The sequence below is a fragment of the Bombus bifarius genome, unplaced genomic scaffold (genome assembly GCF_011952205.1).
Source record: "Bombus bifarius isolate JDL3187 unplaced genomic scaffold, Bbif_JDL3187 scf7180000008206, whole genome shotgun sequence".
NCBI classification, from domain to species: domain Eukaryota; kingdom Metazoa; phylum Arthropoda; class Insecta; order Hymenoptera; family Apidae; genus Bombus; species Bombus bifarius.
The window spans coordinates 1,444,847-1,463,185 of record NW_022884510.1 but is presented as its reverse complement, the minus strand read 5'-3'; the positions used below and the strand labels follow the sequence as shown (position 1 = coordinate 1,463,185).

Here is an 18,339-nt window from a genome sequence, read left to right as displayed (position 1 = left end):
TGTTTTATTCTACAATAAAGTATATACATATGTATGCATCCGTATTTCATACGAAAAATAAACCATAAGCTTTTATGCGCTCAATAATTACGAAGTGATATTTAACGTGCCTTCATTTCATTGTAGCTGGTTGTTTAATCCAAAATCCCCATGTAGAAAACTGCTCTCCATTTTGTTCTTTATTTGAACCTCGAAATACTTTTATTTTTACACGTGGTACATCGCCTGGAAGAAAAGAAATCTAGTCCCAAAAAGTGAATTAATATGACCACTGGTGTTACGCCGGGCGACTCTCTGTCTGGCCCAGGTCACACACCGCGGGTCAGACGGACACCAGATGCCCGCTCTTCCGTACCCTCAATAGCCTTAAGCACCTGTCATAAACCCGAGTCACTTGCCTGCTAAGGTCCTTCAGACCCAACAAATGTCTTTTCTTTTTTTTTTTTTTTTATTTATTTGTGGAAATTACAATCAATTCTCGCGTTGAGAATTTTCAGTAATTTTTCTGGCGTGACGCAGTGACATGGCTGTTTATTTACAATAAGTTAATACTTATTATAGATAGGTATAATTTATAAATATTATAAGTAAGTGCATATGCTTAATTTGGATAACTAAATGAATCTAGCGTTTAGGTCTAGCGGGTAGTGCCTCTTCAGCCTGCGAATCTGGCCTGACCTAAAATGGCATGAACAAACCCGATGGTCCCGTGCGCTAGGCACACCCATCGCTAGCTTTCCTCCGACACAGCATCGTCACTCAACTTCACTTCTTCTACATCGTTGGAAAAGTCAACTACTAACTCTAAAGCTAACGCGACTGCGTCTCCCCGCGATTGGTCGAGCAAACAACTGGCACTTAGAAAGATTCGAATAAATTATTTTATAGAAACATAATTCGAACAGTGGAATTCTATATCTACAACGTATAATGTAATATGCAAAAATAAGTCCTATTTCAATCAATTTATAAATTATTGTTTGAAAAGTACATGGTATAAAAGATTATATTTTTAATCTTACCAATTTCCATAGCATCACTCTGCATAGTTGTTTTTCCTCTATTACCGTTTACATTCACAAATATTATTAAAGTGAGAAAACAAAGTAAGCTGACAATTTTCTAAAATAATACACAGACATTTTCACTTATAATAAAAATCATAATACATATTACCAATATTAATGATATGCAACCTACCAACGATTTCATGGCGATAGATGAACATACAATGATATTTTCAGGTAGAATGAATCCTTTATGTAGTGATAAATAGTATTTGGAGCGTAACCGAATCAGATCTGTATGGTTTTCAGATACTTTCTGCTACAGAGAAAGTTACTTTTTAACAAATAAGAATGAAAACCTCGAAACATTAAAATAGATACTTCTTACACGTTACAATGCAGACAATAAAATTTGCGGTTAATTCTTCTTATTTCACAAAAATTAATCTTTTTATCTAAAATTTTTTTTAAATAGAAATCTAAGAATATAAGAACAAGAATCACAGAAATTTTCGTATTAAATTTAACAATTCATAAATTTCAATTTTCGTTCGTGAATTGGAAAACAATCTATCGACAATATACAGAAAGTAATTTTTATCTAATTTTGATCTAATTTTATCTATTTTATCTATTTTATTTTTATCTATTTTATCTAAGTGGCGAAACGTGAATTACAAAAAGAATAATTACATCTATTTACAGTTGCTAGGTATTACACATATACTCTTACGTACAATACGTTTTATATAATTTTTTGAACAGAATAGCTCGCAGTTTTCGTGCAGATGTTTGTTTTGAAAGGAATCACAATAAATGTAACCAAAAGTTATTGTATTAATGTGTATTTGTTGCATCACTGAAATACATTATTTTTCTATTATAATTGCATTTTACTTATACAATGCAATTAATTCAATTTTTGTACAATGGATTATTAGGATTCTTCTGATTGGAATGGTTATCCAAATCTGCCTTTGTCCCTGATCCATGATATCCTGCTTGATGTCCTGGACCAGTAGGTGTATGAGTTGGATTACATTGTTTTGTTCTATTATCCTGCGATGCTTTGTCCATCTATTGAAAAAGAAGAAAAATACAAAAATATAATTTGTTACGCGCACATACAGAATACATGGATAGATTTTATTATGTTACTATAAATTGATGTTGTGTGATATTATTCCTTTCACTGTTGAATTATATTCCAAGACAAGATGCTCAATGATAAATCAATTTTACAATCATTTGATTACACAATATACGGAACGGATTTCACCGAATATTAGGGTTTCAGCAGAGGAGGAATTAAATAAAGTAAAGTAAAATTTGTGACTTTTTTCTAGTTTACCCAAAAATATTAAAGTCAACAAATCATCACAATCATCGTTACATAATCAACTAAATCTATATAATAAAAAAAGTAATTGGCAGTTGACTAAGAATATAAGTATTCTTACAGACAAAACAATATTGTATTGACAATTAAAACAAACAAAACAAAACAAAATTATATTGGCTTTACTAATCTAAATAATTTATTTTATATTCGTAAGAAAAATTCTAGCAACATACAAGAAGAGGAAGAAAAGAATAAGAAGAAATATATAAAATAATTATAAAAATGGTTTAAGATAAAAAAATACACTTCACTTACCTTAGAATTGCGTAGTTTATAGATATGAGTGAAATGTCTTAAAGACGCTCTTGTGCTTCGGTAGATTAATTGTGTCTTCAAGTAGGTTCGATGCTTTATATATGCACATGCAATTGGGAAAGAGGGGATATGGGTTTCCCCTGAATCCTCATAGGGACTTTTACAAATTTTTATCAGAGAGGAAATGACGTTCTCATGCTTATAGTTTTTATTATTTCACAGTACAGGTGCTCCATCATGCGGCCAAATGCTGAAGGTGGTCCACACTAGCATATACAAGAACCTATAACTTTAGTGATCTGCCCTGTTTGGTTGATCATAGTTCTATACTACAAGAACCTGTTTAATTGTACGGTTCTACAAAAAAGTTCATACCTACTTTTCTATTTACTTTTCTATTGCATCATTCCACTCATCCATTATCGTTTGAAAGGGAATACTCTCTTTTTTTCTATAAAGAAATATAGTAAAAAATTAATTTCTCTTTCTTAGGCAACTTACAATTAATTTAATTTTTGCGCGATTTTGTTATTCTCATACTTATCTATTTCGGATAGAAAAGTAGATATGAACTTTCTCGTAGAACCGTACAATTAAATAGGTTCTTGTATCGTGGAACTAAATAGGTTCTTGTCTATACTAGTGTGCAACTAAACAGAGCAGATCTCTAACTTCATAGGATTTTGTATATACTAGCATGGATCACCTTCCAGTATTGCCTGCGTGGCACAGCACTTCCTCTCTGCTTTTATATCGGGGAATTTTAATTGTAGTAGCAACTGCTAAATGAGAAGTACACCAGCCTTGCACGTTATTGGGATTCCCCATTTAGCGATTGATATACCGGATGATATTTTGCCATTTAACATAGCAAATTTTAATAATTACGATGCTTTGAATTTACAATCTTTAAATTCAAAACATTTATCCGTGAAATATATATTTACTTTTAATTTAATTTATGATTTAACATAAAATTTATATTTATACAGAGCCTGCACATATAAAACATAAATTTTATATTTGTATAGTTGATAAGTTGTTTATATACTATAAATTATAGCAGAGAGGAAATTTCCTCTTTGATCACAGATAAATAATTATTACAATTGTGTTACTTTGTAAAATATGTTTCAATTATTACAATTTGTTTACTTTGCTTCTCTCTTTTATTTAAACATATACCAAGCTATTATGTCTTATAAATATAGTATACTAACAAGCATATATAATATTGTTACCTACTGAGTAGTTATGTAAGGATTTATTTTGTGTAGATTACTCATTGTGTAGGTTAGCTTTACTCATCAGAATACATGAAAGTTCAAGGTCACTGTTACGATATACAATAAAATTTTTATTCCAAATTTAATTAACTTATGCCATTGATTGCTAAAAATACGAAAATATAAGAATCGAAAATTCTTTCTTTTTTCAAACTGCTTCTTACGATCTATAATAACTAAAAATTTGATATTGTTAATTGTTAGTTCAATTTACAACTAATATTTCGCTTAGACATGTATTTGCAAATGATATGTCACAACTTCGTCGTTAAAAAGTAATTAAAATATATTCATATTTAAGACAAAAGATTAACAGAAAATATACACATATACACTTGTATATACAATTGATATATAAAATTAAAAAAATTCTCCTATAATTGATATACGTTGTAGGAATGATTGAGATTGGCAAGATAAAAGCTGATAATTTATTTTTGCAGAATTATTTGTTGGATATAAATTCTTTTTTCGAATGTTCTCAAGCAATATTTGTGGTTCAAATCTCGATTTTATACTGTTTTGTTTGATAAACGATTCTGTGTTATTTTTCGTAGCAGAAGTAGGATAATGCCCATCAGAAGTAGTATAGGTTTCATAAGTATCAATATTTTCACTGTCATCAGCTTTATAAATTCCTGAAGGAGGTGCAGCAACTTGTACTTTCAAAGATTCTGGTTCTTCCTGACAAAGACTTCCGGACAAAGCTTCAGGATTGTTTGTGTTTATTTTACTTTCTTCTTCTATTGCTATCACTTCATCTACTTTGCCATTTATAAGTGGCAAAGGATTGATTAAATTTTTGTTATTATTATTCTCTACATTATTTACAGAAGTGTGCCTCATTTCAGATAATTTTACAATTTCAATTGGTTTATCATCGTTTGTATCTTTTATATCTTTTGGATACAAGGCATGCTCTATATTTTCCTTTTCTTTCATATCATTTACAGGAATGAATTTCCATAACGTCGCTTTTTGGTCTGAAAATAAATTCTGACTTCTATGACAACAGTACAATGCTCCAGGATCTATGGGATGTGCTTCTGTATTAAAAATATATCCTCCTGCATCTACAATACATTGACCCCATTGTGTTTCTATAATTTCTCCTTTCTGACCAGAATTATGAATAAAATTATCAGGATCAAAAAGGAGATAAAGATATTTAGTTGTTTCTGCCAAGAAAAAAGACTCCATTCTATCAGCCTTTCGGTGGTCCCTAACATCATTGATAGTTGCATAGCCACACGTAGTTTTAGCACTATGCTGCAAACTTCTTAATATATCTATTCCTACCTGTATAAGGTAAGGATCTCCTGTAGCTCTATATAAGTACATAACTGATTCTATGAGTTCTGGTCTTAACGGGTAACCTTCCCTGTTAGTACCTGCTTCTGCTTGTGGTATGTTATAAAATTCTGGTGTGAATCCAAATTGTTTCCAAACTCGATGATAATTGTGCAATGACTTCATTGCATCTCCAATTTCACCAAATAAACTCAGTACTCCGGGCCAATAGGCATCCAAAGACTGAAACACTGGCAAAGTTACTTGACCTTTTGTCATAGAAACCCATAAATGCCAATCCTCTCGTCGAATATATTTCTCAATAGCAGCTTTGTGCTCATGAAAAATTGTCGCTAGTAGTGGATCTTGGAATAATAAAGTGCCTTTTGCTAAATATTCAAAATAAGAGTCGACACCTGCACCAATTCCAGAATCCTGAGCTGTCCAATGACCTGTTAGTACGTCTATATGATTACCCACTAATCCAATATTTGATTTATAATAGTGCAATGCTTTAATAGCATTCATAGCTACTTCTTCATACAATGGATCTCCAGTTAATCTAGACAAAGTTCCAAATTCTAATAGAAATGTTCCGATCCCAGCAGTACATGTGATACTTGTTTCACCTTCAGGTACTCCATATTTCAAATTAACAGTGCCGTATGGCATTCCTGTTGGAGTGTCAAAGGCTGCAATTAAACGTTTTGCCATATCTTCTGCAAGGCGTAATAATGGACCATTACAAGGCCACCCTGGCTCTAAATTAATGCCTGCTTTACGTGATAGAAGATGAGCACTAAGTAATCCCCCCACTACTCTTATATTAGTTTCAAATACAGATACATTGATATTAGCCTCAAAATCTGCTCTAGCACTTATAATTTCTGCTACACGTCGAAATTCAGAAAAATTACCCATTACAGCGAGGGTATCCAAAGCATCGATAAGTGTCAATGAAAAACTGCCCCATGTATCAAATCCATCACAACTCAATGATCGTAGTTCGTCATAGGGATAAGCGTATGTTAAATAGCTCGAATAAGCATGATCAAACATAGATCGTACTTCTTCCCTTAGAGTAATCAAATCTTTTTTATCGTATTCACGTAGCCCATTTACCAAAGATAAAAAACCAAAACATAACCATGTATCAAAAAGATGCATCTTGATAATCAGTCCGTGAATGTTTATATCTCTTTATTAATCGAAATTTTATTACTCACAGTATATGTAAATGCATTAAAATAAAATGATCTTTTTAAACGTGGCATTACTTAACGAAGATGTTAAAAATTGTTAGAAACCGGCTTTTGTCTGATATAATATATGATACATGACTTATTCTTAAGTAATTTCTAGCTTGTTTTATTGCATGAAGTATGTTGCCTAAACTCATTAAGGGGAGGGGGGAGGATACATAATATTTATATACATAAATGTTAAGTATGTATATTTATCTAGTAATAAAAACATCCAAATACATATAAATAAACAGATTAAAGAATTATTTTACATTCTATGTAGTTTTCATTACTGTATCATACTTTATTAATATACACTTATGCATATTAGCTTTTATTTTCATACATCTAAGTATATTGTAAAATTGATTAAATTAAGTATTTAGTAAAATATTCAAATCTTTCACAATTCAATTTTTATTGTAGTTTAAAAAGGCTATTATGAATAAGTGATAATAAAATAGGGATATTTAAGTTTAATAACAAAATGAAGATAGAGATATTTAATTTTGCTATCCAAATTTTAAGGATATAATATGAATTACAAATTCAGATGAATTAGTTTTTAAAAAATATCTACAAAATTAATTTAAACAACATAATCAGTAAGTTTGATAATCAAAAGAAGTTACTGTTTTATGTATATTATTATAAGATTGGTAGCTACATTGTATTTCGCAACGCTGTTTAAAACGAAATATTATAAACGTGTGACAGTTTCAACAGCGAACGGATAAAAAATATTACATGCGTAATTATTTTTTCGTACAAGACTTTATTAGTATACATTTATAAATTAGAATTAATTGAAAATAATCTTCTTATTAATTGTCACAGTTATTGTTAGGAATCTAGAACATTTTGTTTCTAGATAATGGCGTAAAATTATTGAATGTATTGTAAATATTCGCATTTTATATGTCTCATCTGTCGGTATATCCTGACTGAAAATATTATTTGTAAATAACGCTTGTTATATATTATGGGAGCAACATTTTCTTTAAACATACTAACAAAAGTATACGGAAAATCATCTTCCGTTCGCTCAAATATTGTCGATTATTGGTTAAGATTAAAAATTAACAGTCATTCTGTACGATTACGATAGCGATCGACAAAAATGAAATTAAACGAGCTTGTTTATTGGTAAGAAATTTATGTTTTCATCACATTTCGATCAAGATTATATGGCTGTTTGTACATTTAAAACAATTCACGGTTTAGGTATCAGAAGAAAATTGGTACTTATGATAAGCAACAATGGGAAAAAACCGTGGAACAACATATTCTTGAAGGATTTACACATGTTCCAATGAGAACTGCAAAACTAAAAACGGAACTTATTGATGTAGATCTTGTAAGAGGTAACAATAAACTAAAAAATTATAATCAAAATTTAACTATTAAGCTATTCAATATTACGATATTTATATTTATAATCAATTAATATTCTATTTATATAATATTAATGCATATAGGTTCTTCTTTCCCAAAAGCCAAGCCAAAGCATGGATTGTCAACTGTAGCTTGCTTGGCACTTCAGCGTTTATTGCTTCTTCCTTTATATAGAAAATGGTGGATACAGCAAACTAGTTTAACAATTTTTACTTTATTTTTATTATTGTATAGTTTACAACTGATCAATATGGGTATATATTTTTGTCAAATGGCAAAGGACAATGAAAGTGATGTATGAAATGTTTATTAGTATTACAAATATACATACATCCATATATGTATGTATTTATAGATATATGTATAAGATATACATTTACAGATTATATCAACTTCAGAGGTATTAATACCTGCTATTATGATGTTGACATTATGCGTTGTTCATTCCCATATTGTGTCAACTCATTCAGGACCAACAATAGGTGATGGACAAAATAAGCAAAAAATAGTTAGACGTTTAAGACACACTAGATGTCGAATGGGTAAATCCAGGACAAGACAAAACTTGCGTAAGTTTCTTATTATATATTGTAGAATTATTTTATATAATTATCATGTATGTGGATTTCTATTTTAGTTTATATTTACTATATGCTGTAGGTTTGCATAAAGATTCTAAATCATCTCAAGATACAGCATCTGAAAAAGCTAGCACAGTAAGTGATGAAGTATTAACATCTGTGCGATTTGCTAAAAAGGTTGTAATTGAAAATTCTCTGACTGTTAGTCGGTCACAGGTAATTATAATTTATTATTTGAAATATATAAAAACAGATTTTTAAAAAACTTTATGCATAGTAGTTCACTTTTATAGGAATTTCTGACAGCTCAAGCATCTTGTGATAATGAGCCAATGAATGTGGCTGTGAACCATCCCTTACCCATAAATGAGGCTTCAGCTAGTCATACTCAATCAAGTTAATACATTATATACTGTACTAAAACTTTCTGTCTTATTGTTAGTTACATGCTTTTGTTTAAATGCAAAGTATACTTCTTTTTGTTATAGATGAAGTTCCAGATCCAAATATAAAAAATATACATCAGGATGATGATGGATTTGAAAGCTTAAATGGAAATGTGTCCAGTGATAATGATAAAAGTGCTGCACGAGTACCAGAGAAATTTAAACATAAACGGGAATTACTTAAAAATAACGAGGAACGCATTCTTTGGTTAGAAGATTCTACTAGTCAACAAGTTTTGCAATCAAAATTTTCAGGTTTGATTTTTGACAAATTTTATTTAAACATTTCATATAGTAACATTATGCAATACATGATACAAAGTGCTAGTATCAGTTTAAAATAATATATTTTCATATTTTAGACATATATTTATTTATTAAATCTCTCTAGCAATTTATCTAATATCTTTATTAGCTAAAATGATTGTCTTCCACTTTCCATGCAGCACCTGAATTATTAAAGTCACAGGAAAATTCCTCAAATAGCGAAGCAGAAACTTCTAACAAGATGGTAAATAGTCTAATCTTGTTTTTAACTTCCATAGTTTATTTTTCATATTGTTAATTTTTCTGTAATGTATTTCATTATATTAGATAATTATGTGAGTTACTTAAATATAAACATATTAAAATTTTAAGTTATTATTTAAAGGATAAAGATCAATGTCTAATGGGAATAGGATCAAGGGAAGGACGACAGCAATGCGAAAGTGAGGAAGAAGGAGAGTGTGAAGAAACAGTTACAAATCATTTAACAGAAGCTACAACATCTGCTACAGAATGGATGGGAGTAACAACAAATAGTGATGAATGTAGCTATAGGTGAACAATTTTTTAGAATCTGAAATGTTATTTAATTAGGTCTAAATTAATTAGACTGATATTCAGTAAAAGAGATCATCTTACCATTTATATCTTTATACTAAATTGGCTTTTTAAATTTAAATCCTTTTACAGTTCAGAACTTGAAGAATCTGATCTCCATAATGAAACCAACAAAAATTATGGGGAATTTGTTGAACATCCTTTTTCTTGGGAATTTGAATTACCACCCTCCATAATGCTTATTTCTAATTGTGCTTCATACGATCGTGGTAACATAAATTAAATTATAATAATATAGATAAAATTTAGTACTTAATTATAATTTTAGATGTATTTTCTATTATAATCTATTAAAATTTTGCTGTATTTTAGTTTCCTGTACTATATGGACACGACGTGATATAAAAAAGGCTGAATTGTCGGTGCTGGATATCAGCTCGGCTATTATTGCTAGAGTAGAATCAATGCCTGAGAACATGAATTACTTTTATGGAGGCTTAATGCTTAGTGTGGTATTAGCTTTAATACCATCTATTAAGCGATTGAGTGATCATGTTGGGATGGATAACAGTAGCAATGTAACGAGTTCCTTAATACCAAATGACTTGACTTATGTCAATTTAGAAACATATAGTGATATTTTAGCTAAAGTTATAGATTTGACTTTCGGGACAACTCTCTGGTATGTACACAATATAAATCATTACATAATAAATATCTTAATGAAATAAAAACTATTTTACTATGTAATAAAATGTAGTATTGTTGGAAAAATATCTGTAGGAAAAAATTATTGAATGTTATTATTTATTTCAGGGAACGTATAGTAGTGCTTATATCAGCATTTGAAAGACTTATATTATCCTCTTTATTATTCTTTTTATTAGCAGTTGCAGAACGTACTTATAAACAAAGACTTTTATATGCAAAATTATTTTCACATTTAACATCGTCAAGACGTGCTAGAAAATCTGATTTACCACATTTTCGGTTAAATAAAGTACGCAATATAAAATTGTGGTTAAGTGTCAGATCTTATTTGAAGGTAAAATAAAAAAAAATTATATATATATATATGAATGTATGTGTAGTTCTAAGCATATTCTTAATATATTTGTAATATTTCAATCTTTTAAGCAGTAATAATTCATTTCCAATGTATCATATATTATAGAGAAGAGGACCGCAACGTTCTGTAGATGTAATAGTATCAGCAGTATTCATTGTTACTTTATTATTGTTATCATTTGTGAGCTTGGAGTTAATTAAGGTAAAAAGATGAGTATAAAAATGTTACAGTGAGAATATACATATATATATATATAACACTCTATAAGTATAATATTAATATTTGTGATATAGGACCTTGAGAGTTTACATTCCCGATATAACGTTGAAGCATTGTTTTGGAGTTTTTCTCTTGGAATATTTATATTACGTTTTATGACATTGGGTACGAAAATTAATAAAAAATACAGAAATCTTTCTGTGTTAATAACTGAACAGGTAATTAAAATAAAATAATTAAAATAAATTAAAAACGATATATATAACGTATTTAATACGTATACAAAATGTTATTCATATTTATATTTTAATTTGAAGTATTTGATATTGTTTTGTTTTTAGATCAATTTGTATTTACAAATAGAGCAAAAGCCACATAAAAAAGAAGAACTTATGGTAGCAAATAATGTACTCAAATTAGCAGCAGATTTGATAAAGGTAGTATGAAAACGCATGTCCTTGTTATTACATTTGTAAAACAACTGATTCAATCAAATAATTAGTATATATTTTGCAGGAACTTGAATGTCCATTTAAAATATCTGGTTTATCAGCTAATCCCTATTTATACACAATTACAAAAGTAGTACTATTATCTGCTCTTTCGGGAGTGCTTTCTGAATTACTTGGATTTAAGCTTAAGTTACATAAGATAAAAATTAAATAAAAAGAGGGATATTATATTAAATATTTATTTCCATATAGCTACCTCATGATGTTGAATCATTAACGAAAATAACTTTGTTATTGATATTCTATAGTATTGTTTTAAATATTGAAAGAAAATATTTCATTTTCTAATTTCTTAGTTTACGTATATTACGTATCATTGTTATTTTATGATATTGTTAGGAATTCTGTTTTATAGCGACGAATTAAATCACTAAATTGTTTTTATTTGTTATAATAAGAGGTAATAAAAGTTCTGCTCATAATTATCATAGTAAACTATATTGGAATATTCTATAAAAATGTCAGAAGTAAATATTTATTTTTTTAAATTAACCGTTATTTTACAACCTATATGCAACCCGTATGTATTACAATCTGTTATGCTCATAGCAAAATTTAGATATAATCAGAGAGGAAATTTCCAAATATAATTGTTCGTTTAATGCATAACAAACAATTTAAATATATATTTATTGATGCTTTATATACATATATAGAATATCTAAGTATCATGTACATATAATATTGTAAATACTGCTACAAACAATGCTTTAAGTGGAATATAAAAAATATGAAATAAAACAACTAAGTCATGTATATGTATGTATTGTATGTATATATACACATATACTCTTGCAATTATAAATACTGTGACTTAAGTGTAAATTATGTGAATTTTACCGTATTCGATCTTTTTGGCGAATCTGTTTTTTAAAAAATAAAATTATATGCAATATAATCTTGATTTTCGTTTAAATACCTATATTTTTTGTCTATAATACTTATAATAATTATAAATATTATAAAATAATACTTATAATAATTATTATTTATCTATAATACATAGAAATAATAAGTAAAATTGTACACATGTAAAATTCAAATCTCAGTAATTAGTAATAAATTTAAAAATACATATAACCAGAATCAAATGATACCATCGACGAGGTAAGTACATGTCTTAGGTCCTTAATCAATAGTCAATGCCAGTCAATGGCGATCTATGGGTGAGATACTTTCATTGGCTGAGTATAGCTTTCTCAATATAACGAAAGAGAGCGTTGGAACACTAAAGTTTCTATTCTATTGTATTATTACATGAGATATAGCTAAAATTTCAAACAAAGTGGATATAAATTTATCTTAAATAACTAAGTGCTGATTTAAAAATAATTTGTGTTCTAAATAAAACTGATACAGCAGTTTTTCTTTTAAATCATAAATATTAAAAAAGTGTCAGTAAACATTCTAAGAGTATCTAAGAGTATCTAAGATAAACTGTACCTAACCCAACATTGTTAAATGGTCGGTGAATTAGCGTTTATAATTTTCGGAAATATACGATATTGTGATATAATAAATAAAGGTATTATTACGAAGCTATATGAAATTAATAACGATGTATTATAATATTGATTTACATTACTTGCTAAACACGAAAATCATATGCTTTCACTATCAACTTATATAAAAAGGCAGAAAGTAAATTTTTTACTATTACAATAATATAATTATCCGTATGATTATTTTATCTATCACTCAATTTGTGTGTATAGAACAAGCCTTTTTAAAAATAAAATACGTTTATTTAATGTACATGAATTAGAAAATTGAGAATTATAGTAAAAAAGTTTGTCTATTTTATATGTGTCTCAGATAAACAAGGGAGGATTTCATTATACTGTAATATATACAATTCCATTGATTCAAAACTTTTTTGTGATATATTTTTATACTTTATACATATTTTCTAAATATATTACATTTTACTAGTGTATATAGATATAAAAATATTAAACTTGCATGTAATTTATATTAGCTTACAACGGGAGCATTTGATATATTATTTAAATAAATCTAATTTTCATATCATTAGTGCATTATTCGGACTAGCAACAGGTTCAATTTTTCAATGTTGTCCCTGTCTAGTTTCGGAGCCAAGCAAGTGTGTCAACTACATTCTACAATATTCTGACAATATAATGTATTATTTGTGCAATATGTACTCATGGATATATAATAGGCCCCAAACTGCTAACACTAATGCAAATGTCCAATTTTCGTTGCCATTTTTAAAGTGGTTTCAAATTGATTGGACTTTGGCCTCATTGGTGAAAGTGGTGTGGCCATGCGACGTGCTTGATATTATTTAATCCACGGGTTATTATATACAGAGTTTGTGTTTAAGTTTATGTAACAAATTTTGCTACAAAGATAATTAAAAATTATTTGCTTGTTAGTATATGAATGTGTTAAATATTTAATCAACTATAAAAATTATAAGACATAAAATATCCTCTAAATTGAAATTTGATATGTTATTGATAATTAGATCTTACAGTATTTTAGCAGATCCTTGTTATACATATAATGGAGATTGATAAAGAAGTTCCTGAAGAAAACCCTAAATCAAATATGGCTTCTCAAAATGAAAACACTAATGAAACAATTTTGGATAATCAACAAAGCACGTTGGAAATAAATACTGATAATCAAGGTGGAATGTCAGACAGAAGCAATTGTAGTGATATAATGGAAGAAGAAACTATATCTGTTGATGATACAAATGCATACAATGGTTCTACTACCGAAGACTGTATTATGGAATCTAACACAGATAGCATTGCAGCTACAGATGATTTAAGACAGTTTGATGTTTTGGATGATTTAGAACGCCATCCAGATCAGAACTGCTGTGATATGGATTCTGATACCGATGAAAGTATGGATTCTGATGTACCTGATGAAGAAATTGAAGCCATGCTTGAAGAAGGTAAATCTTACTATTTCAAAACAATTTTAAATTCAAAATAAATATTGCAATAAATTTTATTGCTGTTTTGTAAGGTAAAGTATACAAGGTACTGAGAGAGAAAGAGAGATAATAGTTTATAGTAAGCATAACTTATATTAATATGAAAGAAACTTATAAGAATAGGCTAAATTGGAAAACTTATATGTGTCTAAAACAAAATCATAAAAAGAAGACAGAAAGATAAGATCATTTGTTATTTCCTTTTATACTTCTTATATAGATCATGCAGTTGCAGAGTATTTTTTTAGTTAAGTATTATATGCTACTATTAGGTTTACCGGAAGAATTTAAAGGCAAAAGAAAAGACAAGAAGGATAGTGTACCATATGAAGAGAAAGTGAAACTCGTCTTGGATGGTGAGTATTTAAATATTTAATATATAAAAAGATTCCAATATTGTATAAAAACTATAGCTATAGTTACTTGAAATTATCAAGAAGTTATATGTAAAGTGTAACATATAAGAATATAACATTTTTTTTTACAGAAATTGGACATAATCACTTTGACGTTCTTCCGGAAGGGTGGGTGCAGGTAACACATAATAGTGGAATGCCTTTATATTTGCATAAACAAAGTAGGGTTTGTACTCTTGCAAAACCATATTTCCTTGGACCTGGTAGTGTGAGAAAACACGAAGTGCCTGTTAGTGCAATACCTTGTCTTCAATACAAAAGAGCTCTTCATGAAGAAGAAGAAGAAAGAAAGAAGCAGAAAGAACGTGATCCAAATACAGAAGTGTGTAGCCTCCCTAGTGCAAAGATTGAAACAATTCAAGAAAATCGAGCGGCTCATTCATTAGATAGTAAACAATTAAGAAATTATTGCCAATCGCTATTTCGCTTTAAAGCTATTAAAGTAATGAGATTTCAGTAAGTATATATTAAATAATATTAAAGAAACAATAGTACTCATACAATGGAATAAAACTAGTTAACGAATTTTAATAAACACGCTCCATTATCATTTAGATCATGGTCAGCAAGGAGAAAATTTACAAAAAATAAAAAACATCGTAAACAACTTGAACGTCCTACTTTACCGGATGGAACAAAACTAATAACGTTTCCAGTTAGTAGTTCTGGACTAGCAGGAAGTAGCAGTGGTAATGTCGGAGATGATAGTACTGGACAAAGACCACCAAAACATTGGATAATGAATCCCTCAGGCAAAAGTTATGTTTGCATACTTCATGAATATGTACAACATGCACTTAAAAAGCAACCAACTTACAAGTTTAAAGAATTAGGTAAGTTGCATAAAAAATAATTCTTTAGCTAGTATATATTAAATTAATCTATTTCTTGCATTTTTAGAAAATGCAGCAACTCCATATTCTGCCGTTGTTTGTATAAATGATATGGAGTATGGAAGCGGTTTCGGTAGTAGCAAAAAACAAGCAAAAGCTAATGCTGCGCGGAAAACTCTTGAAATTTTAATTCCTCAAATGAGAGATAAAATTTCTGGTGATAATGGAGGAGATACAGTTTCTGGTAATAACAGTCGAATGATTAAAGCATCAAGGACAAATTCTGATGCAGATTTATCATTCTTTGATGAAATATCGATCACCGATCCACGAGTCGCAGAATTTTGCGCAAAGACAACTGAACCGTCACCGCATGCTATTTTAATCACCTGCCTCCAACGAAATTATGGTCTTGGTGATATGCATATTAATTACTCTGTAAACACATTAAAACATCAACGCAATGAATTTACAATGCGTGTCGGCAAACATGAAGCCACTGTTGTAAGTAAAATTATAATCTATTAAATTATAATTAATTCAAATTTATATAGTCCCATATTTTATCTATTTCTCTTAAAAAAGAATATGCAACATTATAAATGTGTTCTTTTTATTTTAGTTCGCTTTATTTCTCTCATAAAGTACCTTTTAATTGTAACATATATTTGAAATAATTTTAGGTATGTCGTAATAAGAAAGATGGTAAACAACGAGCAGCCCAAGCTATCCTGCAGCTTATGCATCCTCATATCCAGTCTTGGGGATCCTTACTAAGACTTTATGGATCTCGAAGCGTAAAATCTTTTAAAGAAAAGAAACAGCTAGAACAAGAAATCACGTTGTTACAAGGTAAAGCTGCTGTCAATCAACCAAATCACGCTATTCTAAGTAAACTTAGACAAGAAATGCGTAAACTGGCAGAACAGAGACAGGCAATACAACCTATCGGTAAGTTTGTACCGCCGGATTTACCAACTGGATCTGCAGCTAATTTGAACAATGTGGATTTATAACATACTAGTCAACTACTGTGTATCCTATAAATATTAGTTTATTTTGTAAGTTTTGTAAGAAAGTAAACGTTTTTGATTTACTTTATATTTTATGTTTTGAAAACAAGAGTGAAACATTTTATAATATAGTAATTTAAAAAGAAAATGGTGCTGATGCTTATCCATATTTAATATTTTGATATTTTTATTTTTTATGTATCTCGAAATCAATTTTTATAATCAATTAATACAATGATTAAGAGTATAATAAAATGCGAATGTTGGTTAAAAATATTTGGAGATTGTTTTTAAGATTTGGATTTCAAGAACAGTTTTGATATCGAGATATTACAGAATGCTACCTCAATCACATTAGTTTTCTTGCACTGTAAATTGTTAAATGTATTTGACAATATTGTTTTTAAAATCACTATTGTTTCTATACATAAAGGGAATTTAATATTACATGTAAATGATTATTAATTGTATGTTATTTTATGTAGAATTACCAAACACATAACGATTCATAAAACATAATCATTTATTTTTAAAGAACTGATTACAGTAAAGTATATTTCAGTTCTATAAACATTAAGGCATCAATCTTGCATATTAATAATGGTTACAATATATTGAAAAGTATTGTAATTGTCCTAATAAATTTGCTAATAGAATTAATAGAATATAAATAAATTATCAAATAGTGCATAAAACATTTACATCACTTATCTTCTTTGGCACTTTTGTATGATTTTTTTTCTATATCACTATTATTCTTATTCTGCATTTATGTGGTATTTTACTAATTATTTAACGATACCACTGTAAAATTAATAACACAAGTATTGGAACTTATTTCAAAGTTTAAGCTTTCGTCGGAAATATTACAATGTATGTATTTCTAAATTCAATAAAAAGGTATTTTCATTCTTTCACCTTAGTATCATGATATTTCTGTAGAAAATACAAACATCAATCTTCATTATTTGTGTATTATAAATTGTGGATTTTTTTTGTGTTACCTATGTGTAAATGAAATTTTTGTTTACTTAATTACAATACAATATGTTACATATATAAATTACTATATAGATAGAAAAATTATGTATTATACTATAATATGGTGACAGTAAGTAATATGATTAATATAATATTCTAATATTCTATTTAAAACATTGTGAAACTATGTGGAATAGATAAATTTTGTTTGGTATGTGTGTGTGAGTGAGTGCATGCGTGTTTGGTTCTTTTTATATCATAAAAATTGTTACTTTTTGAGATAATATTGTTTAAAAATATTAGATTTACTGATTGTATAGTATACAAAAGCATCGTGTAATAAACAAAATCTTAAACTTTTTATCAGCTGTTTTAAAAACCTTGTTAAATTAATGCAAGATAAATGCATTTACATATATAATAGGCATACGTAACAGGACTAGAATTATAATAATTGTAATAAATTATTTTTAAACGCGCACATGCGTGTGAAACATATTTTTATTATAAAATAAATATGTATATATCATATCCTTTATTTCAAAACATAACTTAAGTTACAGATATGTTTTATAGCTATTTGTAACTTAA

At 28.5% G+C, this 18,339-nt stretch overlaps 3 protein-coding genes across 6 annotated transcripts; 2 read left to right on the top strand and 1 right to left on the bottom strand.

The window, feature by feature from the left end:
• Positions 1-3,949: 3,949 nt before the first annotated feature.
• Positions 3,950-6,621, bottom strand: LOC117210541 (ER degradation-enhancing alpha-mannosidase-like protein 2). Its single transcript, XM_033453667.1, is given in 2 exon segments — positions 3,950-4,420; positions 4,422-6,621. Coding segments are annotated over 2 exon segments (2,025 nt in total). The 5' UTR covers positions 6,408-6,621; the 3' UTR covers positions 3,950-4,381.
• Positions 6,622-7,312: 691 nt separating this feature from the next.
• Positions 7,313-11,719, top strand: LOC117210552 (putative homeodomain transcription factor). 2 transcript variants are annotated; one of them, XM_033453682.1, is made up of 16 exons: positions 7,314-7,630; positions 7,709-7,848; positions 7,963-8,174; positions 8,262-8,448; positions 8,540-8,676; positions 8,754-8,856; positions 8,949-9,161; positions 9,353-9,417; positions 9,559-9,728; positions 9,864-10,000; positions 10,104-10,413; positions 10,548-10,776; positions 10,906-11,001; positions 11,094-11,237; positions 11,361-11,456; positions 11,536-11,719. In XM_033453682.1, the coding sequence occupies exons 1-16, from the start codon at positions 7,605-7,607 to the stop codon at positions 11,683-11,685; spliced, it is 2,415 nt and encodes an 804-aa protein (XP_033309573.1). In that variant the 5' UTR covers positions 7,314-7,604; the 3' UTR covers positions 11,686-11,719. The 2 variants fall into 2 exon arrangements, with proteins under 2 accessions (XP_033309576.1, XP_033309573.1); XM_033453685.1 differs by lacking the exons at positions 11,361-11,456; positions 11,536-11,719 and having other exon boundaries at positions 7,313-7,630; positions 10,906-11,029; positions 11,094-11,221.
• Positions 11,720-12,936: 1,217 nt separating this feature from the next.
• Positions 12,937-18,109, top strand: LOC117210539 (microprocessor complex subunit DGCR8). 3 transcript variants are annotated; one of them, XM_033453659.1, is made up of 7 exons: positions 12,937-13,056; positions 14,032-14,463; positions 14,778-14,861; positions 14,993-15,377; positions 15,477-15,754; positions 15,822-16,258; positions 16,438-18,109. In XM_033453659.1, exons 2-7 carry the CDS (start codon positions 14,061-14,063, stop codon positions 16,768-16,770), a joined length of 1,920 nt encoding a protein of 639 aa, XP_033309550.1. In that variant the 5' UTR covers positions 12,937-13,056; positions 14,032-14,060; the 3' UTR covers positions 16,771-18,109. The 3 variants fall into 3 exon arrangements, with proteins under 3 accessions (XP_033309550.1, XP_033309551.1, XP_033309552.1); XM_033453660.1 differs by lacking the exon at positions 12,937-13,056 and adding an exon at positions 13,483-13,925; XM_033453661.1 differs by lacking the exon at positions 12,937-13,056 and having other exon boundaries at positions 14,270-14,463; positions 14,726-14,861.
• Positions 18,110-18,339: the final 230 nt, after the last annotated feature.